The 23,738-nt window shown below is 38.9% G+C and overlaps 1 protein-coding gene across 1 annotated transcript; it reads left to right on the top strand.

Annotated features, from left to right (window-relative positions):
- The first annotated feature begins 922 nt into the window (after window positions 1-922).
- On the top strand, window positions 923-16,621 carry GATA2 (GATA binding protein 2). Its single transcript, XM_082266434.1, has 3 exons — window positions 923-1,232; window positions 10,467-10,592; window positions 14,794-16,621. The coding sequence occupies exons 1-3, from the start codon at window positions 1,188-1,190 to the stop codon at window positions 15,091-15,093; spliced, it is 471 nt and encodes a 156-aa protein (XP_082122560.1). The 5' UTR covers window positions 923-1,187; the 3' UTR covers window positions 15,094-16,621.
- Window positions 16,622-23,738: the final 7,117 nt, after the last annotated feature.

Genomic DNA, 23,738 nt, shown 5'->3' on the forward strand with positions numbered 1-23,738 from the left:
GGGGCTGTGGGCGAACCTTTGCATTTTAAATGATCAAAACAGGTACAATTTGTATGTTTTGAGATGTAACCAGCTTTGTGCAGTATAGTTAAAATTAATTAACTAAAAAAAAAAAAAAAAAAACTATTAATGAACATACTGCATTTTTTAAATTTGAAAAAGAATACATTTTAAATTGCTAAAATGCTGAAAGTATATTTTTGAAAGGACATTTATATATATTTTTTAAAAAGTAAAAAAAAAAAAAAAATCTCACACTTTCAGGTATTGCACCACCTTTCCTGTTCAGATTCAGAGAAATGAATGCAATACTTTACCTCTGAGTTGGCTTGAAGAGATTTCCCCACATTGCATGGGTCGCAGTTTACACAAATACTTGCGTGTAAAAAAATGACTACTGCATGAACACAAAAGAAAAATTCGTGACTGATTGATTGTTTTTGTAGAAATTTAAGCCCTCCAGTCCTGCTTCCTGCCTCCAGATCAGGGCAGAGGGTGGACACTTACTTGTCTGCAGCATTCTGCTTTCAAAATTCCTTAACTGGAATACAATGAGCATTGCTGGGTCTTCTGGGTCTTTTATTTTTCAAGAACACTCCATAAAAATAAAAAAAATGGCATTAATAAATAAAAACCAAACTGCAAATGATTGCACCCCACAGAGCTTGCAAATATCACATCCTAACATCAGATTGATCTGAACGTTGCAACTTTCACTTTTGTTAATATATTGTTACAATGCTATTTACTAGAAATGTCACAAATGAAAGGAGATGTAACAGATAAAAAGAAACATAAATAGAATATACTGTAGTATATGAAAAATACGGATGTTTTCTGGCATATCGTGGGTTTAAAGGCTAATTAAAACAAAATAAATCTGGGTTTCTAGTGTTTACCTGTCTGTGATGTGCAAATGTCTGGCAACCAAATCAATGTTGCGCCTAAAATGAAATGTCGCAGGTCGGGTATACTGTAGAATGCTGTAATGTGTGCGATTTTTTATGTGTTTGTGAAGGACAGTGCAAAAATATTGTGAATTTGTTTTTAAAGAAAGAAATCCGGTTTCTTCGTGTTTCCATTTAGAAGGGAGAGAGTGTGTCAACTGTGGAGCTACAGCCACCCCACTGTGGAGGAGAGACGGGACCGGCCACTACCTCTGTAACGCCTGCGGGCTCTACCACAAAATGAACGGTCAAAACCGACCACTTATTAAACCGAAACGGCGACTGGTAGGTGCCAGGCATTGGGGTGGGGACAGGGGCTCCTTTCATTTACTATTCATTTTCTGTTATATTTGCCTTTTTTATTGACTATAAATAACATTGTTCTAAAACAATTGTCTATTGACTAAAATAAATAAAATAAAATAAAAAGCAGCACTTAACTCCTTTTATTACCCAATTGAAGATCTTGTCTGCAAAGCTAGCAATCTACTTTAAGGAATGCTAATAGCCAGGGCAATGCCATAGCTTGCTATGTGGCTGAACCTAATCCAGAACATTTTCAGTACATTTTAAGAATATGGTCCTTTAAACCACTTGGCTGCAGAGTTAGCAATCTACTTGTCATACAATGTCATAGCTTGCTATCTGGCTAAAACTGGTCCAGATAGTTTTTAGAACAGTCTAGGAACATGGTCCTTTAAATCATTTGGCTTCAGAGCTAGCAGTCTATTTTTGGGAATGGCAAGGGACAGAGACCATATCATAATTTATTCCAGTGAGCATCTTGTGTGTGAAGCTAGAAATCTAGTTTATTAAAGGACAAGGGACAGGTGAATGTCATATGTGGCTGAACCTGGTTCAGATAATTTGAGTATAGTTTATGGACATGGTCCTTTAAATCATTTGGCTGCAGAGCTAGCAGTCTATTTTTTTGGAATGGCAAGGGACAGGGACAATATCATAATTTATTCCAGTGAGTATCTTGTGTGCGAAGCTAGAAATCTAGTTTATAAAAGGACAAGGGACAGGTGAATGTCATATGTGGCTGAACCTGGTCCAAATAATTTGAGTATAGTTTATGGACATGGTCCTTTAAATCACTTGGCTTCAGAGCTAGCAGTCTATTTTTGGGAATGGCAAGAGACAGGGACAATATCATAATTTATTCCAGTGAGCATCTTGTGTGCAAAGCTAGCAATCTAGTTTATAAAATGACAAGGGACAGGTGAATATCATACCTTGCTATGTGGCTGAACCTGGTCCAGATAGTTTGAGTATAGCTTATGGACATGGTCCTTTAAATCACCTGGCTGCAGAGCTAGCAATCTATTTTCAGGAATGGCAAGGGTCAGGGACAATGCCATAGCTTGCTATGTGACTGAACCTGGTCCAGATAATTTGAGTATAGTTTAGGGACATGGTCCTTTAAATCACTTGGCTGCAGAGCTAGCAATCTATTTTCAGGAATGGCAAGGGCCAGGGACAATACCATAATTTACTCAATTAAGAATCTTGTTTGCACAGCTAGTAATCTACTTTAAGTAATGGCAAGGGACAGGGACAATGCCATTGCTTGCGGTGTAATCCATATAATTTTCAGTACCATATAGGAATATGGTCCTTTAAATCACTTGACTGCAGAGCTAGTAATCTGTTTTAAGGGGTGATAAGCAATATGATATTGTTTTTTTTTTTTTTTTTTTGGGCTAAATGTGGTCTGTAAAATGTTAGAGACATGTGCCAGTGTTAGTCAGCAGAGCTAGCAGCTTTTTTCTTGTGATGTGTTAGGGCTGATTTACTAAAGGAATTGAAAAACCTGGTCCATATTCGTCTGCTTGTTCTATTTGGGCTTGTATTATCCTTTTAAATGTAGAGCTTATGTCCTAGATTGTAAGCTCTAATGAGCAGGGCCCTCTAATTCCTCTTGTATTGAATTGGACAGAAAAGGGTATAGGTGACCTGTCTTCTATTAATTACAGTAGTTCCTATAGCTCCCATTTCATGCAAACTAGTCTACATGCACAGGATAGGTGGTGTAGTTTGTAGGCTGCAGAGCTTACAGTCTAGCTATACAGATAGCATTTCATGCAGATCAGTCTACATGCACAGGTTTGGTGGTGCATTTTTTAGGCTGCAAAGCTGACAGTCTATTTATACAGATAGCATGTCATGCAGACCAGTCTACATGCACATGTTTGGTGGTGTAGATTTTAGGCTGCAATAGCATTTCATGCAGACCAGTCCACGTGCACAGGTTTTGTGGTGTAGTTTGTAGGCTGCAGAGCTGACAGTCTAGCTATACAGATAGCATTTCATGCAAACCAGTCTACATGCACAAGTTTGGTGGTGCACTTTTTGGGCTGCAAAGCTGACAGTCTATTTATACAGATAGCATTTCATGCAGAGCAGTGTACATGCACAGGTTTGGTGGTGTAGTTTTTGGGCTGCAGAGCTGACAGTCTATTTATACAGATAGCATTTCATGTACTACATGCACAGGTTTGGTGGCGTATAGTTTTTGGGCTGCAGAGCTGACAGTCTATTTATACAGATAGCATTTCATGCAGATCAGTCTACATGCACAAATTTGGTGGTGCAATTTTTTTGCTGCAAAGCTGACAGTCTATTTATACAGATAGCATTTCATGCAGACCCGTCTACATACACAGGTTTGGTGGTGTAGTTTTTGGGCTGCGGAGCTGACAGTCTATTTATACAGATAGCCTTTCATGTAGTCTACATGCACAGATTTAGTGGTGTAGTTTTTGGGCTGCAGAGCTGACAGTCTATACATATAGCATTTCATGCAGACCGGTCTACATGCACAGGTTTGGTGGTGTAGTTTTTGGGCTGCAGAACTGACAGTCTATACAAGCTTATTGTATAAATTATCCTGGTTAATTTTGGATTTGTACTTGTTGTGCACCAATGATCCTATATACCTGCAGAGCTGCATGGGAGACCACTGTATGATTCTGGTCGGTTCTGGCTGATGCCAGTAATTGACCTAAAGGGGATTAATCACGGATCAGCTCTTCCCATATCCAAGATTGATGTGTTTGTTTTCAGTAAGCCATGCAGAGATTTGACATCTTCCAATTCATCAGACCTGGTGACATACAGCAGTCTTTACATTGCTCATACAGCCTTGCACTGACCTTTGCTGGGGGGTCACTTCCAGTAAATAGTGAGACTACCTGCAACACGAAAAGTTTGTTGTTCCTCCCAAATCTAGGGCTAAAGAAAACGGGTAACTGACTTAAGCTTCCCCCTCCAGGGCAAATACCTAATAAACGGTCAAGCATTTTGTTTATTGCCCTGGGGGGCAAATATAGCACCCCCCTTTAAATACTTAAAGTCTACAGCAAAGGGCAGTAAACCATCACAAGCCAGAAATCTAATTAGCGGCTATAGGTTACTGTAGTGTGATCAGCAGGTCATGCTTATTTTAAAGGCTGATGGGGAACTACAAGTTCCAGCATGCCCCGAGCTCTGCAATTGACAGATCCACATCTGCTAAACTATTTTCTCTGATACAGATTAACGGAAATATCATTCAGATTAACGCACATAGCATGCGAATATCGCAGACAGATGCGATCCAATTGCGAAACAATTAGCAAACTCAGGCTTGGGCTGACTGCAAAGGCTCCTGACTGACCTAATAGCAACAAAAAGTCCCTTTTTTTATCAGCCTAATAAATCAGGGGAACCACCCCAGGCTTAATGGGTCTTTCTAAAGGACATGGAGTCATTTCACTTGTGTAGTCTACAAATTGTGCGAAGTATTTTTTTTTTCTTTCTCTCTCCCTTTTTTTTCTGCACCACTCAGACAATCCATGGATTTTTTTTTATAAGCTATTCATTTTCCATGGAGTCACCTACACTTTGTATTCAGGACCTTTTCTCTTTGTTGTAATGGCAACATCTGATCTCATGCTACAAGTTTCCTATCCGGATATCTGCACTGGGCTGATAAGGAAACCTAGGCCCTCTGTTTCCGGACATAAAAAAAGAAAAAAAAAAAATTAGAGTTTACCCTAGGCGAGGCTGGGCTGTTTTCGAATGTCCAATACTTTGCAAATATTGCTGCTGAGGTTAAGAATTATAATGGATTTTTTTTTTTTTTTTGTATATAGCAGCAAGGCTTTGTTTTCTTGGAAAGGGAGCAGTCTGATTAACTGTTGCAACACTGGCTGGGATAGAGTGGCAGTTGGAATTCTTAGAGAAATATGTGGGACTTGCTCATGTGGAAGGGGAATTCCTCTGAGTCACCTTGCTGGAGAACAGCTCTTCTCTGGCTAATTGACTTTCAAGCTTAGTAGGCTGGAATCCCTGGTGGGGGCATTGTTAAGAAGCTTGAAAAAACAAATTATTAAGGACTTTGAAATGATGGAGCACATCCTTTCCTTACAGACAACCCCCCCTAGTCACAATTTAATGTCATATTTTAGATATAAAGGACAATGCTGGGGGGAGCGGTGTATATATTATATAAAATATAAAGCCAGTTTGATGCAAGCTTTGACCCCCGCCCCCCTCTATTTGTGCAACATGTGTCTTGCATATATATGATAAGGACGCTTTCCTGATGTTGGGTCCCTAATTTTTTTTTAAATAAATGTGTGTGACCTGTGTTGCCTCTAGCAATTACCAACCATCCTCCATTTTCATGCATTTAAAAAAAAAAAAAATAGAGAATTTAGGAAAAGCAAAATTGGGAAACAAAAATGTCATCAAGCTTAGACAAGTATGCAATTGGGGGGGGGGGGGGATTTAGGAAAAGCAAAATTGGGAAACAAACATTTCATCATCATCATCATCATATTTTAGATATATAGGGCAATGCTGGGGGGAGCAGTGTATATATTATATAAAATATAAAGCCAGTTTGATGCGAGATTTGACCCCCCCCCCCCTTCTATTTGTGCAACATGTGTCTTGTATATATATGATAAGGGCGCTTTCCTAATGTTGGATCCCCATTTCTTTTTTAAATAAATGTGTGTGACCTGTGTTGCCTCTAGCAATTACCAATCATCCCTCATTTTCATGCATTTAAAAAAAAAAAAAGTAGAGAATTTAGGTAAAGCAAAATTGGGAAACAAACATTTCATCATCATCATATTTTAGATATAAAGGACAATGCTGGCGGGAGCAGTGTATATATTATGTAAAATATAAAGCCAGTTTGGTGCCAGCTTTGGACCCCCTCTATTTGTGCAACATGTGTCTTGCATATATATAATAAGGGTGCTTTCCTAATGTTGGGTCCCTATTTATTTTATTTTTTTTTAATAAATGTGTGTGACCTGTGTTGCTTCTAGCAATTACCAATCATCTTTCATTTTCATGCATTTAAAAAAAAAATAAAATAAATAGAGAATTTAGGAAAAGCAAAATTGGGAAACAAACATGTCATCAAATTTAGAAATGTATGCAATGGGGGAGATTTTTTTCAAAATAAATGTATGTGACGCTATGCTTCTAGCAATTACCAATCATCTTTTATTTACATGCAATTAAAAAGAATAGAGAATTTAGGAAAAGCAAAATTGGGAAACAAACATGTCATCAAGTTTAGCAATGTATGCAATGGAGGAGATTTTTTAAATAAATGTGTGTGACATGTGTTGCTTCTAGCAATTACCAATCATCTTTCATTTTCATGCATTAAAAAAAAAATAGAGAATTAAAATGAAGGAAAAACAAAATTGGCAAACAAACATTTCATCAAGTTTAGAGATGTATGCAATGGCGGAGATTTACTAAAAGTGGTGCACACAGAATCTGGTGCAGCTGTGCACAGTAACCAATTAGCTTCCAGGTTTTATTGTCAAAACTTATTTGAACAAGCTGAAGTTAGATGCTGACTGGTTACTATGTACAGCTGCACCAGATTTAATAAATCCCCCATTGTGTGCATAAATATGATAAAAGCGCTTTCCTGATGTTAGGTCCCCATTTAAAAAAAAAAAAATGTATATGACCTGTGTTGCCTCTAGCAGCCACCAATTATCTTTAATTTTCATGAATTTAAAAAAAAAAAAAATAGAGAATTCAAGATAAGCAAAACTGGGAAACAAACATTTCATCAAGTTTAGAACTGTATGCAATGGGGGAGATTTACTAAAAAGTGGTGCACACAGAATCTGGTGCAGCTGTGCACAGTAACCAATCAGTTTCTAGGTTTTGTTGTCAAAATTTAATTGAACAAGCAAAGGTTAGATGCTGATTGGTTACTATGCACAGCTGCACCAGATTCTGTGTGCACCAGTTTTAATAAATCCCCCCATTGTGTGCTAAGTGCCGTAAGCCACAGCAACCAATCAGAAATGATCTCTCCTTGAAGAAAGCCAGGATGGCAAGAGCTCTGCACCCAGGTGTGCAATGATGTGCATCGCACATACTTTGGATCCAGAGTCTTATCATTGCAGAATTGGGTTCCTGTGCTGACATTTGTACTGCAAACTAGTTGTTGGCCCAGTATAGGTCTATAGGATTTCCCTGACAACCAGTCTGTTTCAGAGAGGTGAACAGAAGGCAAAACAAAGCATGCAAGATTTGCATGTTGCAACTGAAGATCTCTGGATAGGGGCATGGGGGTATATTTAAATCTGTCCCTACAAGTTACAGTTTGCTTGTACAATCTCACTGCAACATATGTAGACCTTATTCGCCTAACAGACATAACATGATCATAAAAATTGACTGATCTTTAGGAAAGGGACAACAGTTCCTACCTAAATGATTAGTAAATAGATCCCTTTTTTAATGCATAAAAAAATCCCTGTTCTCTTTTTCAAAGTTATGTGTGTAATGCACATGCCCTGAGATGCAGATTTTTGGATTTTGTACTAAAGTTCTGAACGTAACACATGTTTACGCATCTGCGTTCAGATCTGTAAAAAAAAAAAAAAAAGAAAGTTTTTTACGACTGTGTAAACGAGGCCTTACCTAAACTGCATAACATGACCTTCCTAAACAACCTATTCAGTTGTACCCAGTTAGGAAGGCACTTGCACTATAAAGTTGTTGGTAGATTTAAAGATGATCCCCTAATGTGTATGGTCCACTATTGTGCTTGTCAATGCTCAAGGCTCGTACACACTTACTGAAAATCGGACAAAATATCGTCCAATTTTTCTAGCTCTTGCTCATCGGTCATAACCGTTTTTATTTGACAGTGCATAATGTTGCACAAAATTTCTCGTCCGATCTCTTTTTTTTCTTGGGACGATTGATCGTAGAGTGTGATGTAAGTACGTATACATGTGATCCCGAGGCCACGCCTTTGAGATCCATCTTGTTGATGTGTCGTGACTTCTGTATATATATATATAAATAGAGAGATTGCACAGAACAGTGTATACGCATAGTGTATATTAATTAATTGATATACACACAGAAATACAGTGGATATAAAAAGTTTACACACCCCTGTGGTTTCTGTATTCTGAAATTTCAACATTGGTGTATAGACTTTATATATCCCCTGTACTGTACACTGTATGTGTGGATAGAGATAGATAGATAGATAGAGAGAGAGAGTGAGTGAGAGCTCAGTTCATATTAGTGCAACTAATATGGATACGGATTATCCATTTGTGTTTTTTATTGATGAACGTCCGGGTCGTCAGCAACTTCCGATCATGCGCGGTCTTTCGTATCTGATTTTTTGCGGGCGTATTGCATACACATTTAATGAAAATTGGTAGTGCTTAGTACGGACAATGAAAATTTTGGAGTTTGTCCCTCTGTTTTTTTCCGTTAAGAATGTCGGAATTGGCTGCTGAAAGTTGTGTAAACACTAGCCGAAAATCGTACGATCTACGAAGATTTTCGGACAATTTTCTTATAGCGCGTACCCCACTTAAGAGACCTTGTGCCATTTTATGGAACCCCTTCAATGTTTTTGGGCTCTAAAATTATTTTTTTTACTAGCCCCCTGTACTGAGAGGATATTATGTCTAATAAATTACACACCCCATTACACCAATTTTGCAGCCCCATATCACATGTACATATACACACAATTGTGAAATGGGATATCTTATTGTGTTTATTTAAGGATGTCTATTAAACCCTCATTCACATTGGAGCAACTTGTAAAGCAATTTGACAGGTCAAATCGTATGACAACTTGCACCCTATTGCCAGCAATGGCACTGTTCAATTCGATGTGACGCCGACTTTGCGGTGCCGCATCGATATGAAAAAATAGGATCCCTTTTGGGGTATCTTGGGTGTGACTTGCATAGATATCTGTGCGTAAAGCCACACTGATGTCTTCAAAGGTACATACACATTCGCACGCACACCATGGACCTTGCCTGACGAAGGGGGTCCTGCGTGACTCCGAAACGTTGCACTGTTTTTGATGTGATCCTTTCTGCAATAAAAAGATTTTGGACTGCTTTTGCAAGATCCATGGTGTGCTGGCGAATATGTATGTACCTCTGATAGATCCAGTGTCCAGCTTCAGCACCCACAATAGATGTGCCTATATCCAGGAAGGTGTGCGATGGGAATATGAACTTTACTGATGTCTTCAAAGTCGCACCTGAAGTTGCACTGACATGCAGTTTCAAAATTTTGCGATTTCAGATAAAGGCGCACAATTTCAAAGCCGCATTTAATGTGAATGAGGGCATATAGCAGCAAAGTGGCGTCCTCTTCAAACATACCACAATTTTCTGAATAGGTCTACTATGAACTGGCATCAGGATATTCAGTACTTAACCCCTTTGCAGTTATCATGTTGATCCCCATTACAACAGATCACTCCTGAGGTCAGAATTCTTGAGTGATTTTCATGTACAATCAGTACTTTAGGATGTGTGTAGCAGTTCAGCGGTCAAGCAGTTGTGGAATTTGTAGCCAGCCTCTGGAAAAAAAAATTCTCCAACTGAGAGCAAGCCCGGCATTACATGGCACTCAGGGAAGAAGTAGTTCCATTGCAGTTGGAATTCTGTTTATATCATTCATGCTCGCTTAGTTGCAGTGTCCATGTCTCTTAAGGTGCACATAAGCAATGCTCAGCAAATGAAATTGTAAAGATTTTGTGACAGCTCTGTAAAAGGTTGGATTCTGTAAAGTAGGGACGGGTAGAAGGTGCGCACGTATGCGCTCGTGTTACCGCTCGTTGACGTAACGCATTCTAAGGCGTTGCATATATGCATTGCAGTACATAGCCGTCCATTCTAAATGGCACTCCAATGCCATACGCTCACATTCATGGGATGCAGATTTCAGTGTTGCCCAAAAAAAATGTTTTTAAGAACCCATTTATTGACATTTAGGAAACACATTTCAAAATAAAACTCGCCATGAAAAATAATCACATTTTTTATTATGTGTGACTTCTTAAGGAAAAACTGCTTTCACGGGAAAGGTGGTCGGTTTTCTGAAAACTGGTGTTATTTTCCCAGTCTATTGTTCACCTCTTCCTTAATTAAATGTGTAATTGTTCTGCCATCGGTGGACATGAATGACCTATATTGATCTGTCTCTCCACAGTCAGCAGCAAGAAGAGCAGGCACCTGTTGCGCAAACTGCCAGACGACCACAACGACCTTATGGCGACGCAATGCTAACGGAGACCCAGTGTGTAATGCCTGCGGATTGTACTACAAGCTACACAATGTAAGTTGCCCTGGCCATTTCCTGAACGTCATGTCTAAGCTTGGCTTGGTAGGAACTGAATAGGATTGGTTTCTTTTGGGTGTTTCCCCTGGGGGGATATCCCCCCCACCACCACCATTCACCCTCTAGCATAGCAATGCCCCATCCAATATGGCTTTACAATGCGGATAGCTTGGCTTCTACATCTCTATGACACCGAAGGGAGATGGGCAGACAATGGCCACACATTCTCTGCTTCTCTTTCAATTTGTTGGAAGTTAATCATTTAACCCTTCAATAACTGGCTTAGACCTCCTACGTAGGATTTTTTATTTTTTTTTTAGAACTGTTTAACGCAGTATGAATTTATCCCTACTATATTTGGTACAGTCTACATAATGTTCTGCTGCCCAAAAAAATCTTAAAAAATGCATGCAATTGGAAAATAAATGGATAATGAAATGTGCCTTTACCATTGCATGTATACTAATTTCTTTGTGCTCAGGCTCTTAGTTAAACAACATTGGGATATAATTATTATGCAACTCATGTTACAGTAAATTGGTGACAGCTTTGTACTACAATTACTATGGCCTGGCCAAAACAGATATTACTTATTCAATTACAAGTCAAATGCCAACTTGGTGGATCAAATCTCATTTACATGAGTAGTTAAGTGTTGGCCCCAGTAAGGGTCAAATTTTTAATTATGGGTGGAGTCTTGACACGGGAAAGCTGTATATTTATGGGCCTTCTTATAGCTATAATGGAACTCCTTACTCCAATCCCACTCTGCATTTTTTGTAAACATAAATTAAATAATAAAAAATTCAGAAGATGTCCTAGTTCCTCCCAACCATGCCTGGGAAGAGCAAGGAACTCGAGTTCTGAGATGTTCTCCTTGGAGGCGTAGGAGAAATAAGGAGCGAGTGTAGACAAGCCGTGAGTTATCATGTTGGACTAATTATTTGAAGAGTACCTGTTGCATTTAGACAGGGAAATCTAGCTTTCCCCAACCTTTCCAACACAGAAGTACCCTTGAAATAACTTTCCGGTCTCAGGGAACCCATGTTAAAAATGACTAAATCTACAACTCATGATACTCAGGCTGTTATAGTAAAAATGTGTCAGCTTTGTACTACAATTACTATGGCCTGCCCAAAGCAGATATTACTTATTCAATTACAAGTTAAATGCCAACTTGGTGGATCAAATCTCATTTACATGAGTAGTTAAGTGTTGGCCCCAGTAAGGGTCAAATTTTCAATTATGGGTGGACACGGGAAAGCTGTATATTTATGGGCTTTCTCATACCTATCGTGGAGCTCCCTACATCAATTCCACTTTTCTACCTGCATTTTTTGTAAACATAAATTAAATAATAAAAAAAACTCAGAAGATGTCCTAGTTCCTCCCAACAATGCCTGGGAAGAGCAAGGAACTCAAGTTCTGAGACGTTCTCCTTGGAGGCCTAGGAGAAATAAGAAGTGAGTGTAGACAAACAGTGAGTTATCATGTTGGGCTAATTATTTGAAGAGTATCTGTTTCATTCAGGCAGTGCAAGCCAGCTTTTCTCAACCTTTCCAACACAGAGGTACCCTTGAAATAACTTTCCGGTCCCGGGAAACCCATGTTAAAAATGACTAAATCTACAACTCATGATACATTAGTGTGATAGTCAGTTGGGAGAATGCTCCTTACACTTGTGGCCATTGGGAAGAATTTCCCCCCTTAGAGATAGCTAAAAAGATCAATGGTGTCAGTGGGAACTTATCTGAGAGTCAGTAATTGCTCAAGGAACCCCTAGCAACCTCTGGTGGAATCCATGGAACCTTGCTTGAGAAACCCTGGTGTAAGCAGTGTTTTGGGGTTAATCCAATGCTAAACTTAGATATGTGGCTTTACTTTGCTCTGAAATGTTTAGAGCCCATTCACATTAGCGTGACTTGTCAGCCTGACAAGTCGTGCTCGGTCGCGGTGCATTGATTAGCACAGGACCCGTTCTAATAGGAGCGACACTAGTCACTCCGACTTAGAAAAAGGGTCCTGTACTACTTTGGGGTGACCTGGAGGCGACTTGCATAGACTTTCATTATGTGAAGTCTCTGCAAGTCGCGCCGAAGTCGCGGTGCACGCGACTTCACAGGTCGCCCCCCAACGTTGTGTCGCGCTAGTCTGAATGGGCTCTAGAGATAGCTAAAAAGATCAATGGTGTCAGTGGGAACTTATTTGAGGGGCAGAAATTGCTCAATGCTCAAAGAACCCCTAGCAACCTCTGGAGGAATCAATGGAACCCTGGTTGAGAAAGCCTGGTGTAAGCAGTGTTTTGGGGTTAATCCAAACTTAGATGTGTGGCTTTACTTGGCTCTGAAACATTTTATGCATGGAGAACTTTTCCTTTTACTAAAGTTTTTATTAATATTCAGTAGGACAAACAGAGCCAACAAGTGGATAGTTACAATGCGTAATAAACATGCAAGTAGGATAGACGTACATTTTCGAGGCTTAACGCCTCACAGGCTAGGGGAACTTTTTCCATCAAGAATGGCCACCAGGTGTATGCAACAGGCACACTTTTAGGGTCATTGCACATTGGCTTAAAATAAACGCTTTAGTCAGAAAAAAAAAATTATATTTTGAGTTTTTTTTTTTTTTTTACACAAGCGTTTAGCAGCTTTTAGGGTTTTTTTTTCTAGAAAACCACTCTCAAAAATGCAAAACAGAGGAGTTTTTTTTCTGCCTCTAAACACTGAGCTGAAAATATGCCTCTAATTATTCTAATGTGCATGGACAATTAGCAGGGCTTTTTTTCTCAGAGAATAGGTATAGGAACTGTCACCTTCTGAGTCACCCTTCGTCTTTGCCCCCTACCCACCTTTAAGCAGGTTTCACCCCCTACCCACCTTCCAGTACAGCCCCTTTTAGAGAATGCAGAACAAAGTATCATTTTGTGCTACTAAGTATTTTGTATGGAATTTGATAGACCCCAGCAACAGTAGACCCCCTCCAGCAACAATAGACTCTCCTGCAGCAATAGACCCCCACAACAAAATACCACCCTAGCAACAATAGACCCCCATCAGCAACAAAAGATTTCCCAGTAGCTAGCATCAATAGACCCTCCAACAGCCAGCAACAATAAACCTCTCCCAGCAACATTTTACCCCCTAGCATAGGCGTGCGCAGGGGGTGTGCTGGGTGTGCCCGGGCACACCCTAATCACCCTGTGCGGCGCAGATTCCCCATGCTGATATTTCACCAAAGCCCCCCAACGGGACTTCAAAAACAATTGTACAAAAATAAAAATCTACTAAACACTGTCCACTACCCTACTGACACCAACCTCTGCCCTACTGACAAGTTCACTGCCCTACTGATGCCAACCTCTGCCCCCTCTGCCCTACTGACACCAACCTCTGCCCTACTGATGCCAAACTCTGCCCTACTGACAAGTCCACTGCCCTGCTGACACCAACCTCTGCCCTACTGATGCCAACCTCTGCCCTACTGACAAGTCCACTGCCCTACTAACACCATCCATGTTTTAATACATTTGGGGTGCACACCCTAATGCAATAGGCTGCGCACACCTATGCCCCCTAGCAACATAAGACCCCCCCCACCAGCCACAATAGACATACCTGGCAACAGTAGACCCCTACACAAAGATAGATCCCAACTATCGACAATAGATCCCCCAGCCGCCAGCATCGATAGACCTTCAGGCACACCCCAGCACTCCTTGCTATAAAATACATTCAGTGCTAGAGGTGCCGGAAATGCGTTCCCCCGCGTTCCTGCTGAAAAAAAGCCCTGACAATTAGGATAATATTAGTTGCTTCTACAGGCAAAACGCTAAACTCCTAGGAGCAGCGATTTTTGTGCATGGACCCTTAGAAGTTATATACAGTAAAGGCACAGATCATAAGTGATTTAAATGTAGTATGGAGTACTAACACTAAGACTAACTCAATATCTAGCAGCTCTGCAAAGGAAAAGCAATATAATGTGTTGTCACTGCACAAGTTTTACGTACATAGGCCATGATATTTTTACTTTGTTTTAATAAAGAATGTAGCTGCATGCTCCTCTGCCCTCAAACTGTTTTTTCTATGTATTGTTCTTTCGGAGAACAGCTCTGACATCAGTTCTGCAGGGGATTCACATGCTCCGAACATGTTTTAGATTAGCCAGTTCATGATGTACTTGTATTTTGTTACAGGTGAATAGGCCCCTGACCATGAAAAAGGAAGGAATTCAGACCAGGAATAGGAAAATGTCCAACAAGTCCAAGAAAAACAAGAAAGGCTCAGAATGTTTTGAGGAACTTTCCAAGTGCATGCAGGAGAAGTCTTCTCCTTTCAGCGCGGCAGCCCTGGCCAGTCACATGGGGCCCATGGGTCACTTGCCTCCTTTTAGCCACTCCAGCCACATTTTGCAGACGCCGACCCCTATCCACCCTTCCTCTAGCCTGTCCTTTGGGCACCCACACCCATCCAGCATGGTAACAGCAATGGGATAAAAATAGAGACTTCTGCAGACTTGAACTCGAGAGCATGTGGGCATTGCCTTGGTTTTTGGCGCCCGAGTCCTCCAGGAAGACAATGGAGAAGTGTCTTGCACCTCGTCTGTTGCATCAGATAGGCCTTTGCACTGGACTCAAGCAGGACCTTTTTGGTGGGACTATATAAGCACTTTCCTCCCTCCGGACTGGAAATTGAAAAAAAAAAAAAAGAAAAATAAATAATCTGTTTTCCACTGACCAACTCACAGTGAAGGTAAAAAAAAAAAAAAAGGTGGACATAGCGGGCTTTTATCTTTTTTTTTTTTTTTTTTATTATTACTGTGAATATTGTAAATATGTTAACCGTCTCTTGTGGGTGAAAAGGACCCAGTGATAGATGATGCTGGATTTGTACTGCAGACTCATTTCAAATGGACGACTTTATATATTAAAAATATTAAAATTATAATGCTTAATTTTAAAAGAAAAAAAATATTTATTTTTTGCTCCTGATGTTTTTTTTTTTTTTTTTTATTGCGTTTCTGGCCTGTCATGAGGTCATCTGGCCTGTAAGCTTTACTCTTTTTTTTTTTTTGTGTTGCCACCCTTCTTGGACTAGACCACCACAACATGCTTGACCTGAGTTTAACCCCTTCTGCTGCTGGAAGGCTGTCGGTGAAGAGGTCTTAGAATAAGAGACCATGAAAGCAAACATTGAAAATTATTTAATGTGGTTCTTTTTAAGTGATTGCACCTGGTTTTAAGGTTTTGAGGCTTTTTTTTTTTTTTTTAGATGCTCATTGGCTTCGTTTCTCGACATTCTTTGAGTGCACATACCAGGTTGTCTTACAATACAATGTGCTTTCCTCAAATCTATAAAAAAAAAAAAAGTCTCTAAACCTAGCTAGCATAATTCAAGATGGCTTCTTTGTTTTACTGTAAGACTGTTAGCTCTTTGGGCGAGCAAGATGAAATCCAGGAACGCTTTCACTGTCTTTGTAACTAACAACCAAACTTTGCTAGCAAAGCCCGATTCTGGCACTAAAAGTAGTTGACTTAAAAGGCAAAGAATTCAATTCTGGCGTTATATGAAGCCAGCGCTGAAAAAAAACCTACACATGGCATGTCACTGAAAACATGTATGATCACCAAAGACCAAATGTTTTTGTTTTAAAAATGTAATAATGTGACCGTGTAACGTATTAAATGCTTACCCACCCCCCCGTTCCCAAGCATTCTACTGTTAACAACTTAACATAATGTCATTATGTATATATTTAAATAAAGAGAGCAAACCTGGGTGGAGGAAAAATATAGCTATAGACAGTGAACTAAATCATGTATCTAATGGCAGATGTACAAAAATTTTTTTTTGTAATGAACATTCCAGCCTTGGCAATTATATAAGACAAATATAAATTGCAGTCATTTCAATAAACGATGTATTTAGGGGCCAACTCAGATTAGAAAAAGGCTTAAAAAATAAAAAAAAGGTCAAGGGGACAGGCTTAGTTGATTTACGTGTGACGGTTGAAATTAGATCAGATTTAAAAAATAAAAAAAAAAAGGCTTGCTGGGGTTTGTGCCCAATGTTAAAATGTGGTCCTTTAAAATTTCTTTAAACTCTTAACAGCCAAACGATTAATACAGAATTTATTCTGATCATTTGGCTGTATAGAGGGTTAATGCTTAATGGTACAAGCTGTACATTATTTTGTACCTTTTTTTTTTTTTTTTTTTTTATATATATCTATTTTTTTTTTTTTTTTTTTAAGGGGTGGGTGGGGTACAGGAAAATATTACTGATACAAGAGTAACTGAATAGTGCAATATCTTGCCAGCCTGCAGTTTATATCTGGGGCCCAGAAATAAATTATTTTGTATCGGTAGCCGCATAAAATTATACAGTATTTTTTTTTACATTGTTTTGATTAGTGACCTTAAGTTATTGTTGATTCTGTACACCATGTTTATATATTGTCTGTAAAAAATTGTATGCTATCCTCCCATTCAATGAAGGTGAATACTAAAAATAAAATGAACTTTTTTGTGCAATCTGGTCTCTCTTTCTTTTTTTTTTTAAATATCTTTGTTTCTTAAACATTTTAAATTTTCTATTCATGAATGGAATATTTTTCACATTCTTTTATATAAAAATTCTCAAAAAAAAAAATTAAAAAGCAAAAATGTAACATTTTAGGCCAATTTGTTTTCTGCTACACATTTTTAAAATAAAATTCAACCATGTGTGCTCTGTTGAGTACACCCGGTGGAGTATTTTAAGATTGTAAGTTGTTGAATAAGGATGGTCAGAATTTATTTATATGGAAATTAAAGTATGCTAAATGTTTATGTTTAACTGAAATATTTCAATATTAAATTAATTTATTACAGCCAGGAAATAGCTGAGCTCAGGTTTCAGGATTTTTCTTTGCTGTGCTGTACTGATGAATGGCTTGTTCATGAAATCATTATTTTGACATTCAACTTATTATCGTATTTTATATAACAGAATCAAATTGACATAATTCCGTTGGCGTGAGATTGATACCAGTTATATTACTATATTTCTGCATTGATATGCATATAGTTTTGCATGATCTAATATTAAATTATATTTAAAGAGCTAGGCTTCTAATAGGTAGCCCTATTTTACTGGTATGTGTGGTCAAATTTTGGTCCGTTAGTCCTAAAGCCAAGGGCAGCATAGGATATTTTTCAACACATCTCTACTCTATAATGGGCCATACACACTATAAGATTTTCTGAAGACGTTTTCCTTCAGATTTACCTTTTCTATGTAGTGCAAGGGCCTGCCAGATTGCATACAAATTGAAAGTGTTTAGGTTTGACCTCATATTATATGGTTTTGGTAAGTCTGAAGGAAAAAGTCTTAAGAAAATCTTATAGTGTGTATGGCCCATTAGTCCATACAACATGCAAATGCATGTGTAAAGCCTCGTACACACGTACCGATCGTCGGCCGAACGATCGGCCGTCTTTTGTCTGAGGGCTGTCTTGTCTGTATAAAAAGTGCAAAAGACTGCACACGAATTTTGTCGGCCAACAACAGCCGACTGCAGAAGTGATGTCATGTGATGGTTAACTTTCCTTGTCTTTTTTCTTCTCTGAGCATGCCCAGTCTTGCTAATCTGCTGTCTGTCGGCCGAAATCTGTACTGACTGGCGAACAATCGGCCGTTCTGGTGTTGGCCAACAAAAATTTTAATGCTTGCACGACAGATTCTGTTCGGCCGAAAATGCGCTATCGGCTGTTGGCTGTCGGAAGCATCATACTAACAAGCCTACAATCGGCCGATCGGTCGTCGGCCGAATATTTACGTCCGACAATCGGTACGTGTGTACGGGGCTTAAGATTTTATTTTTTTAATTTTAAAATGTTCACTTTGTTATCTGATCCAACCTATTGATGTCATAGAACGCCTGATTTTTATTTTTTTTTAATAAAAATGAGATGTCCTGGGAAAAATATATTTCAGTTTTATCTGACAGAAGTTAAAAAAAAATTTGAAAAAATCACATCTCTACTCTTGGTCCATACAACATGCAAATGCGTGTGTAAGATTTTATTTTTTTAATTTTAAAATTTTCACTTTGTTATCTGATCCAATCTATTGATGTCATATAGAACGACTGATTTTTTTTTTTTTTTTTTTTATAAAAATTAGAAGTCCTGGGAAAAATATATTTCAGTTTTACCTGACAGAAGTTAAAAAAAAAGTTTGAAAAAATCTTTACGAAGCATGTACAGTCAGGAACCAGTCTGCATATCTATGATTAGGAAATGTATATGATTTACACTTTATTGTATACCAGCTTAAAAATCTGAGTATCCTTCCATACCTAATTAAAGTTATAAAAAAAAATATTAGGAAATTTAAAATAATATACACTTTATACCAGCTTCAAAGTTATAAAAATAAAGTTACAAAAAAATATTAGGAAGTTTATATAATATACACTTTATACCAGCTTCAAAATCTGAGTTGTAAAATGAAAACTGAGGAATCTAAAGTTATAAAAAATAATTAAATAAATAAACACAAAGGGGTTGATTTATTGCTGGGGTTGAAGACTGGACAGTGCAAAATTTGGTGCAGCTGTGCATGGTAGCCAATCAGCTTCTACCTTCAGCTCGTTCATTTAAGCTTTGACAATAAAACCTGTAAGCTGATTGGTTTCTATGCAGAGTTGCACCCCATTTTGCACTCCCTAGTTTTAGTAAATCAAACCCAAAGTGGGAAATTTAGACTTTAAAGGCACAAATATTAGAAAAAGTACACATTTTATTAATAATTTAAATAAAAACACATCTATACATAATAAACCTTACAATATAGAAGACACAAATGATTATTTAATCCATTTAAATAATAATTTGTGTTGTCTATATTGTAATGTTTATCATGTATACACGTGTTTTTATATAAATTGTTATCAATAAAGTTTGTACTTTTTTAATTTCTGTGCCTTCAAAGTCCATATTTCCCACTTTGTCTCTATATACTTTTTTTTTCCCCCCATAAAAGATTTTATTGAAAATAAATGAATACAATGTAAAACAGGAAACCTCAACATGTTGCAGGAAAATTACAAAATGCATCTTTAAAGTAATACTCTTAAACCCAAATATATATTTATAAAGAGCATATTATCCTAAATTCCGGAAAGAAAGCTGTGTAAAGCATATGGAGGGGTAAGGGTAGGGAAGGGCATATACGTCTCTATATACTTTAATCGTGAGGATGCGCCACTTTTTTTTACCATTCATACATCCACGGTACCACCCTGTTATTATTAATAATTTCTATAAAAAAATAAAAAAAAATTAAATATTAAAAAAAAAAAAAATTAAATAGTTAAAAAAAAACTTTTATTACAAAATGTATCTTTAAAGTAACGCTCTTAAACCCAAATATATATTTATAAAGAGCATATTATCCTAAATTCCGGAAAGAAAGCCGTGTAAAGCATGTGGAGGGGTAAGGGTAGGGAAGGGCATATAAGTCTCTATATACTTTAATCGTGAGGATGCGCCACTTTTTTTTACCATTCATACATCCACGGTACCACCCTGTTATTATTAATAATTTCTATAAAAAAATTAAAAAAAAATTAAATATTAAAAAAAAAAATTAAATAGTTAAAAAAAAACTTTTATTACAAAATGTATCTTTAAAGTAACGCTCTTAAACCCAAATATATATATTTATAAAGAGCATATTATCCTAAATTCCGGAAATAAAGCTGTGTAAAGCATGTGGAGGGGTAAGGGTAGGGAAGGGCATATAAGTCTCTATATACTTTAATCGTGAGGATGCAGCACTGTTTTTTTTACCATTCACACCCACGGTACCACCCTGTTATTATTAATAATTTCTATAAAAAAAATAATTAAATATTAAAAAAAAAACAATTAAATAGTTAAAAAAAAACTTTTATTACAAAATGTATCTTTAAAGTAATGCTCTTAAACCCAAATATATATTTATAAAGAGCATATTATCCTAAATTCCGGAAAGAAAGCCGTGTAAAGCATGTGGAGGGGTAAGGGTAGGGAAGGGCATATAAGTCTCTATATACTTTAATCGTGAGGATGCAGCACTGTTTTTTTTACCATTCACACCCCCACGGTACCACCCTGTTAGTATTAATAATTTCTATAAAAAAAAAAAAATCAAATATTTAAAAAAAAAAATTAAATAGTTAAAAAAAAAAAAAACTTTTAATACCAGAATTGAAGTTAAAAGTCAAAACAGGTTTGTCAATTTGAAATGTTTATTTAAAGACTACATGCTTGTTGATTTACTGCATCTTAAACATTTCTTTGGACCTTTGTTGTATGTTAAAGGGGTAAAAGGGGCTCATAAAAATACACTAATGTTTTGGTCCAGCAAAGTATCCCTGCTTTTAGTGCATTTTAAAGATTAGAAGGAGTGACCAGCAAAACTGCTGCACACTTCACTTGTAAAGAGAAAGGGCCTATTAAACATGCTGGGACAATTACAGTATTTTGTTGCCAGGCTGAACCAGTTTAACAGGATCGGAGGGAAGCCTATTCCCAGGTCAGCCTGCTGCTTTTCCACCTAGAACAATTTTGATAATGTCTCTTAAGGGTACGTCACTGAATAAACACGCTGCGGCAAAACACAGAAGACAGAACCAGGGTTCCGACCTTTTGAAAACACTCTTTAGACGCTCATATGTAACCAAAGAGGTAACATTCGGTGTGTGATCCTGACCATTTTATTCAATGATCTGATTGTGTAAACGCAAAATGTTCCGATCAAAGAATTAACAGATAAAAAGTTGCTCAATTACAAAAAAAAATAAATAAAAAAATCTCAAAAACATTAAATGGGAGTTGGATGTGTAGGCCAATGGCCAAAAGATTTTGTCGAGATCTTTCCAAAAAATATGCACACTTAGATCATCTACATATGCCTGTTTTATGGTCAAGAAAAAAAATTATAGCACAAGTTTACCTTGGGGAAAACAAAGCAAAAAGGTCATAAAGCCACACCTAGCAAACGGCTTTTCCCCTCTGAGTTTGGATACATTAAGACAATCTTAGGCAATATTTGTCAGCCTATGGACTAAAGGGGGCCTCAAATGCGGGCCCTGATTTCACAAAAGGGTCGCACATAATGTTCAATATTATTAATGCTTGAGACAGAGGTGTAACTAGAATCTTCAGGGCCCCTGTGCAAGAAACCATTAAGCACCCCCCTGACCCTGTCCTGGGGCCCTTTCTCATGTTCTGAAGTTGCCCTCTCCTGCCGTCTTGGGGCCCCAACATGGAGGTGGAACGCTAGGGTGCCAGGGCCCAGTCAAGAGTGCCTACTGTACTAGGAGGGTGCACTGGGGAAGGATGTAAGGGGACACTCTGGAGGTACTAAGACAGTGGTTTTCAACTCCGGTCCTCAGGACCCACCAACAGCCCAGGTTTGCAAGATAACTGAAATACATCACAGGTGATATAATTTACTGCTCAGTGATTGCAATATTCTAGTCTGCATCTCCCCAAGGTAATACTTAAAATCTGGCCTGTTAGTGGGTCCTGAGGACTGGAGTTGAGAACCACTGTACTTAGAGATAGTACCTCTAGGTTAGGGTCATGATCTCTTTTATTACTTACCTTCCGAACCAGTCCTGGGGCCCTTTCTCATGTTCTGCAGTGGCCCCCTCCTGGCTTCTTGGGACCCCACATGGTGGTGGAGCGCCAGGGTTTCAGGGCCCAGTCAAGAGTGCCCGCTTACATCGTCCAGAGTGCTCTCTTGGTGCCTGCAAAGTGCTCATTAAATCCTCCAGAGTGCCCCCTTACATCCTCTGAGTGTCCCCCCTAGTATCTCCTGAGTGCCTACTGTACTAAGGGGGTGCTCTGGAGGAGGATGTAAGGGGACACTCTGGAGGTGCTAAGAGATAGCACCTCTAGATTAGGGTAATGATCTGTTTTATTTCTTACCCCACTAAGCCGTCCCGGGGCCCTTTCTCATGTTCTGCAGTGGCCCCCTCCTGCCGTCTTGGGGCCCCCACATGGTGGTGGAATGCCAGGGTGCCAGGGCCCAGTCAAGAGTGCCCACTTACATCTTCCAGAGTGCCCCCCTGGTGCCTCCAGAGTGCTCCTTACATCCTCCAGAGTGCCCTCTTACATCCTCTAGAGTACCTCCTCAGTTTTCGCCAGAGTGCCTACTGTACTAAGGGGGTGCTCTGGAGGAGGATGTAAGGGGACACTCTGGCGGTACTAAGAGATAGTACCTCCAGGTTAGGGTCATGATCTGTTTTAGTACGTACCTCCTGAACCTGTCCCGGGGCTCTTTCTCATGTTCTGCAGTGGCCCCCTCCTGACGTCTTGGGGCCCCCACATGGTGGTGGAACGCCAGGGCCCAGTCGCAAATGCGACCTTTGAGACCCTGGTAGTTCTGCCACTGACCTTACTATTACTAGGGGGCATTTTGGAGGATGTAAGGAAACACTCTGGAGAATGTAATGGGGAACTCTTTAAGATACAAGAGGGTACTCTGTAGGTACTAAAACAGTACCTCCAGAGTCCTTGCTTACATCCTCCAGAGTGCCCCCTTTAATTCTCCATAGTGCCCCCCTAGTGCCTCCAGAGTACCTACTGTACTAAGGGGGTGCTCTGGAGGAGGATGTAAGGGGACACTATGGAGGTACAGATAAGACCTCCAGGTTAGAGTCATGATCGGTTTTATTACTTTCTGTGATTTTAAATAATTTAAATAATTTATTTCAATTTATTTAATTTTATTTCAATTCGCAAGCAACGGGGCTGGTGGTATAACATTAAAAATATTCCATTGTTGGCTACTCAGAAATGTGCACACGCACTTCCAAATTCAGCCGATTAGTGTACTGCTGAGCTGGGTCTTTACTCATCCGGCGGGGAATCCGGCGGGGCATCCGGCGGGGCATCCGGTAGGGCGTGTAAATATAAGCCACACCCGCTGCCTGATCTGAGACCAAGCCTGTTCAAAGTCGCTGACAAGGACATTTTTACTGAAAAGGTGACTGTTAACACTGCCCCAGACAGGTCTGGTCACAAGTGCAACCTGTGCTACCTGGTAGCTCCGCCACTGGTGTAGGGCAGAGATCCTCAAACTATGGCCCTCCAGCTGTTGCAGG

Source organism: Pelophylax lessonae, assembly GCF_965119305.1.
Source record: "Pelophylax lessonae genome assembly, chromosome: 8".
In the NCBI taxonomy this organism is placed as follows: Eukaryota; Metazoa; Chordata; class Amphibia; order Anura; family Ranidae; genus Pelophylax; species Pelophylax lessonae.

Coding starts and splice junctions, on each gene's coding strand:
- GATA2 (XM_082266434.1), top strand. CDS start 1,188: ATGAACGGTCAAAACCGACCACTTATTAAACCGAAACGGCGACTG. Junction 1,233..10,466: donor TTAAACCGAAACGGCGACTG/GTAGGTGCCAGG, acceptor GTCTCTCCACAG/TCAGCAGCAAGAAGAGCAGG. Junction 10,593..14,793: donor TGTACTACAAGCTACACAAT/GTAAGTTGCCCT, acceptor ATTTTGTTACAG/GTGAATAGGCCCCTGACCAT.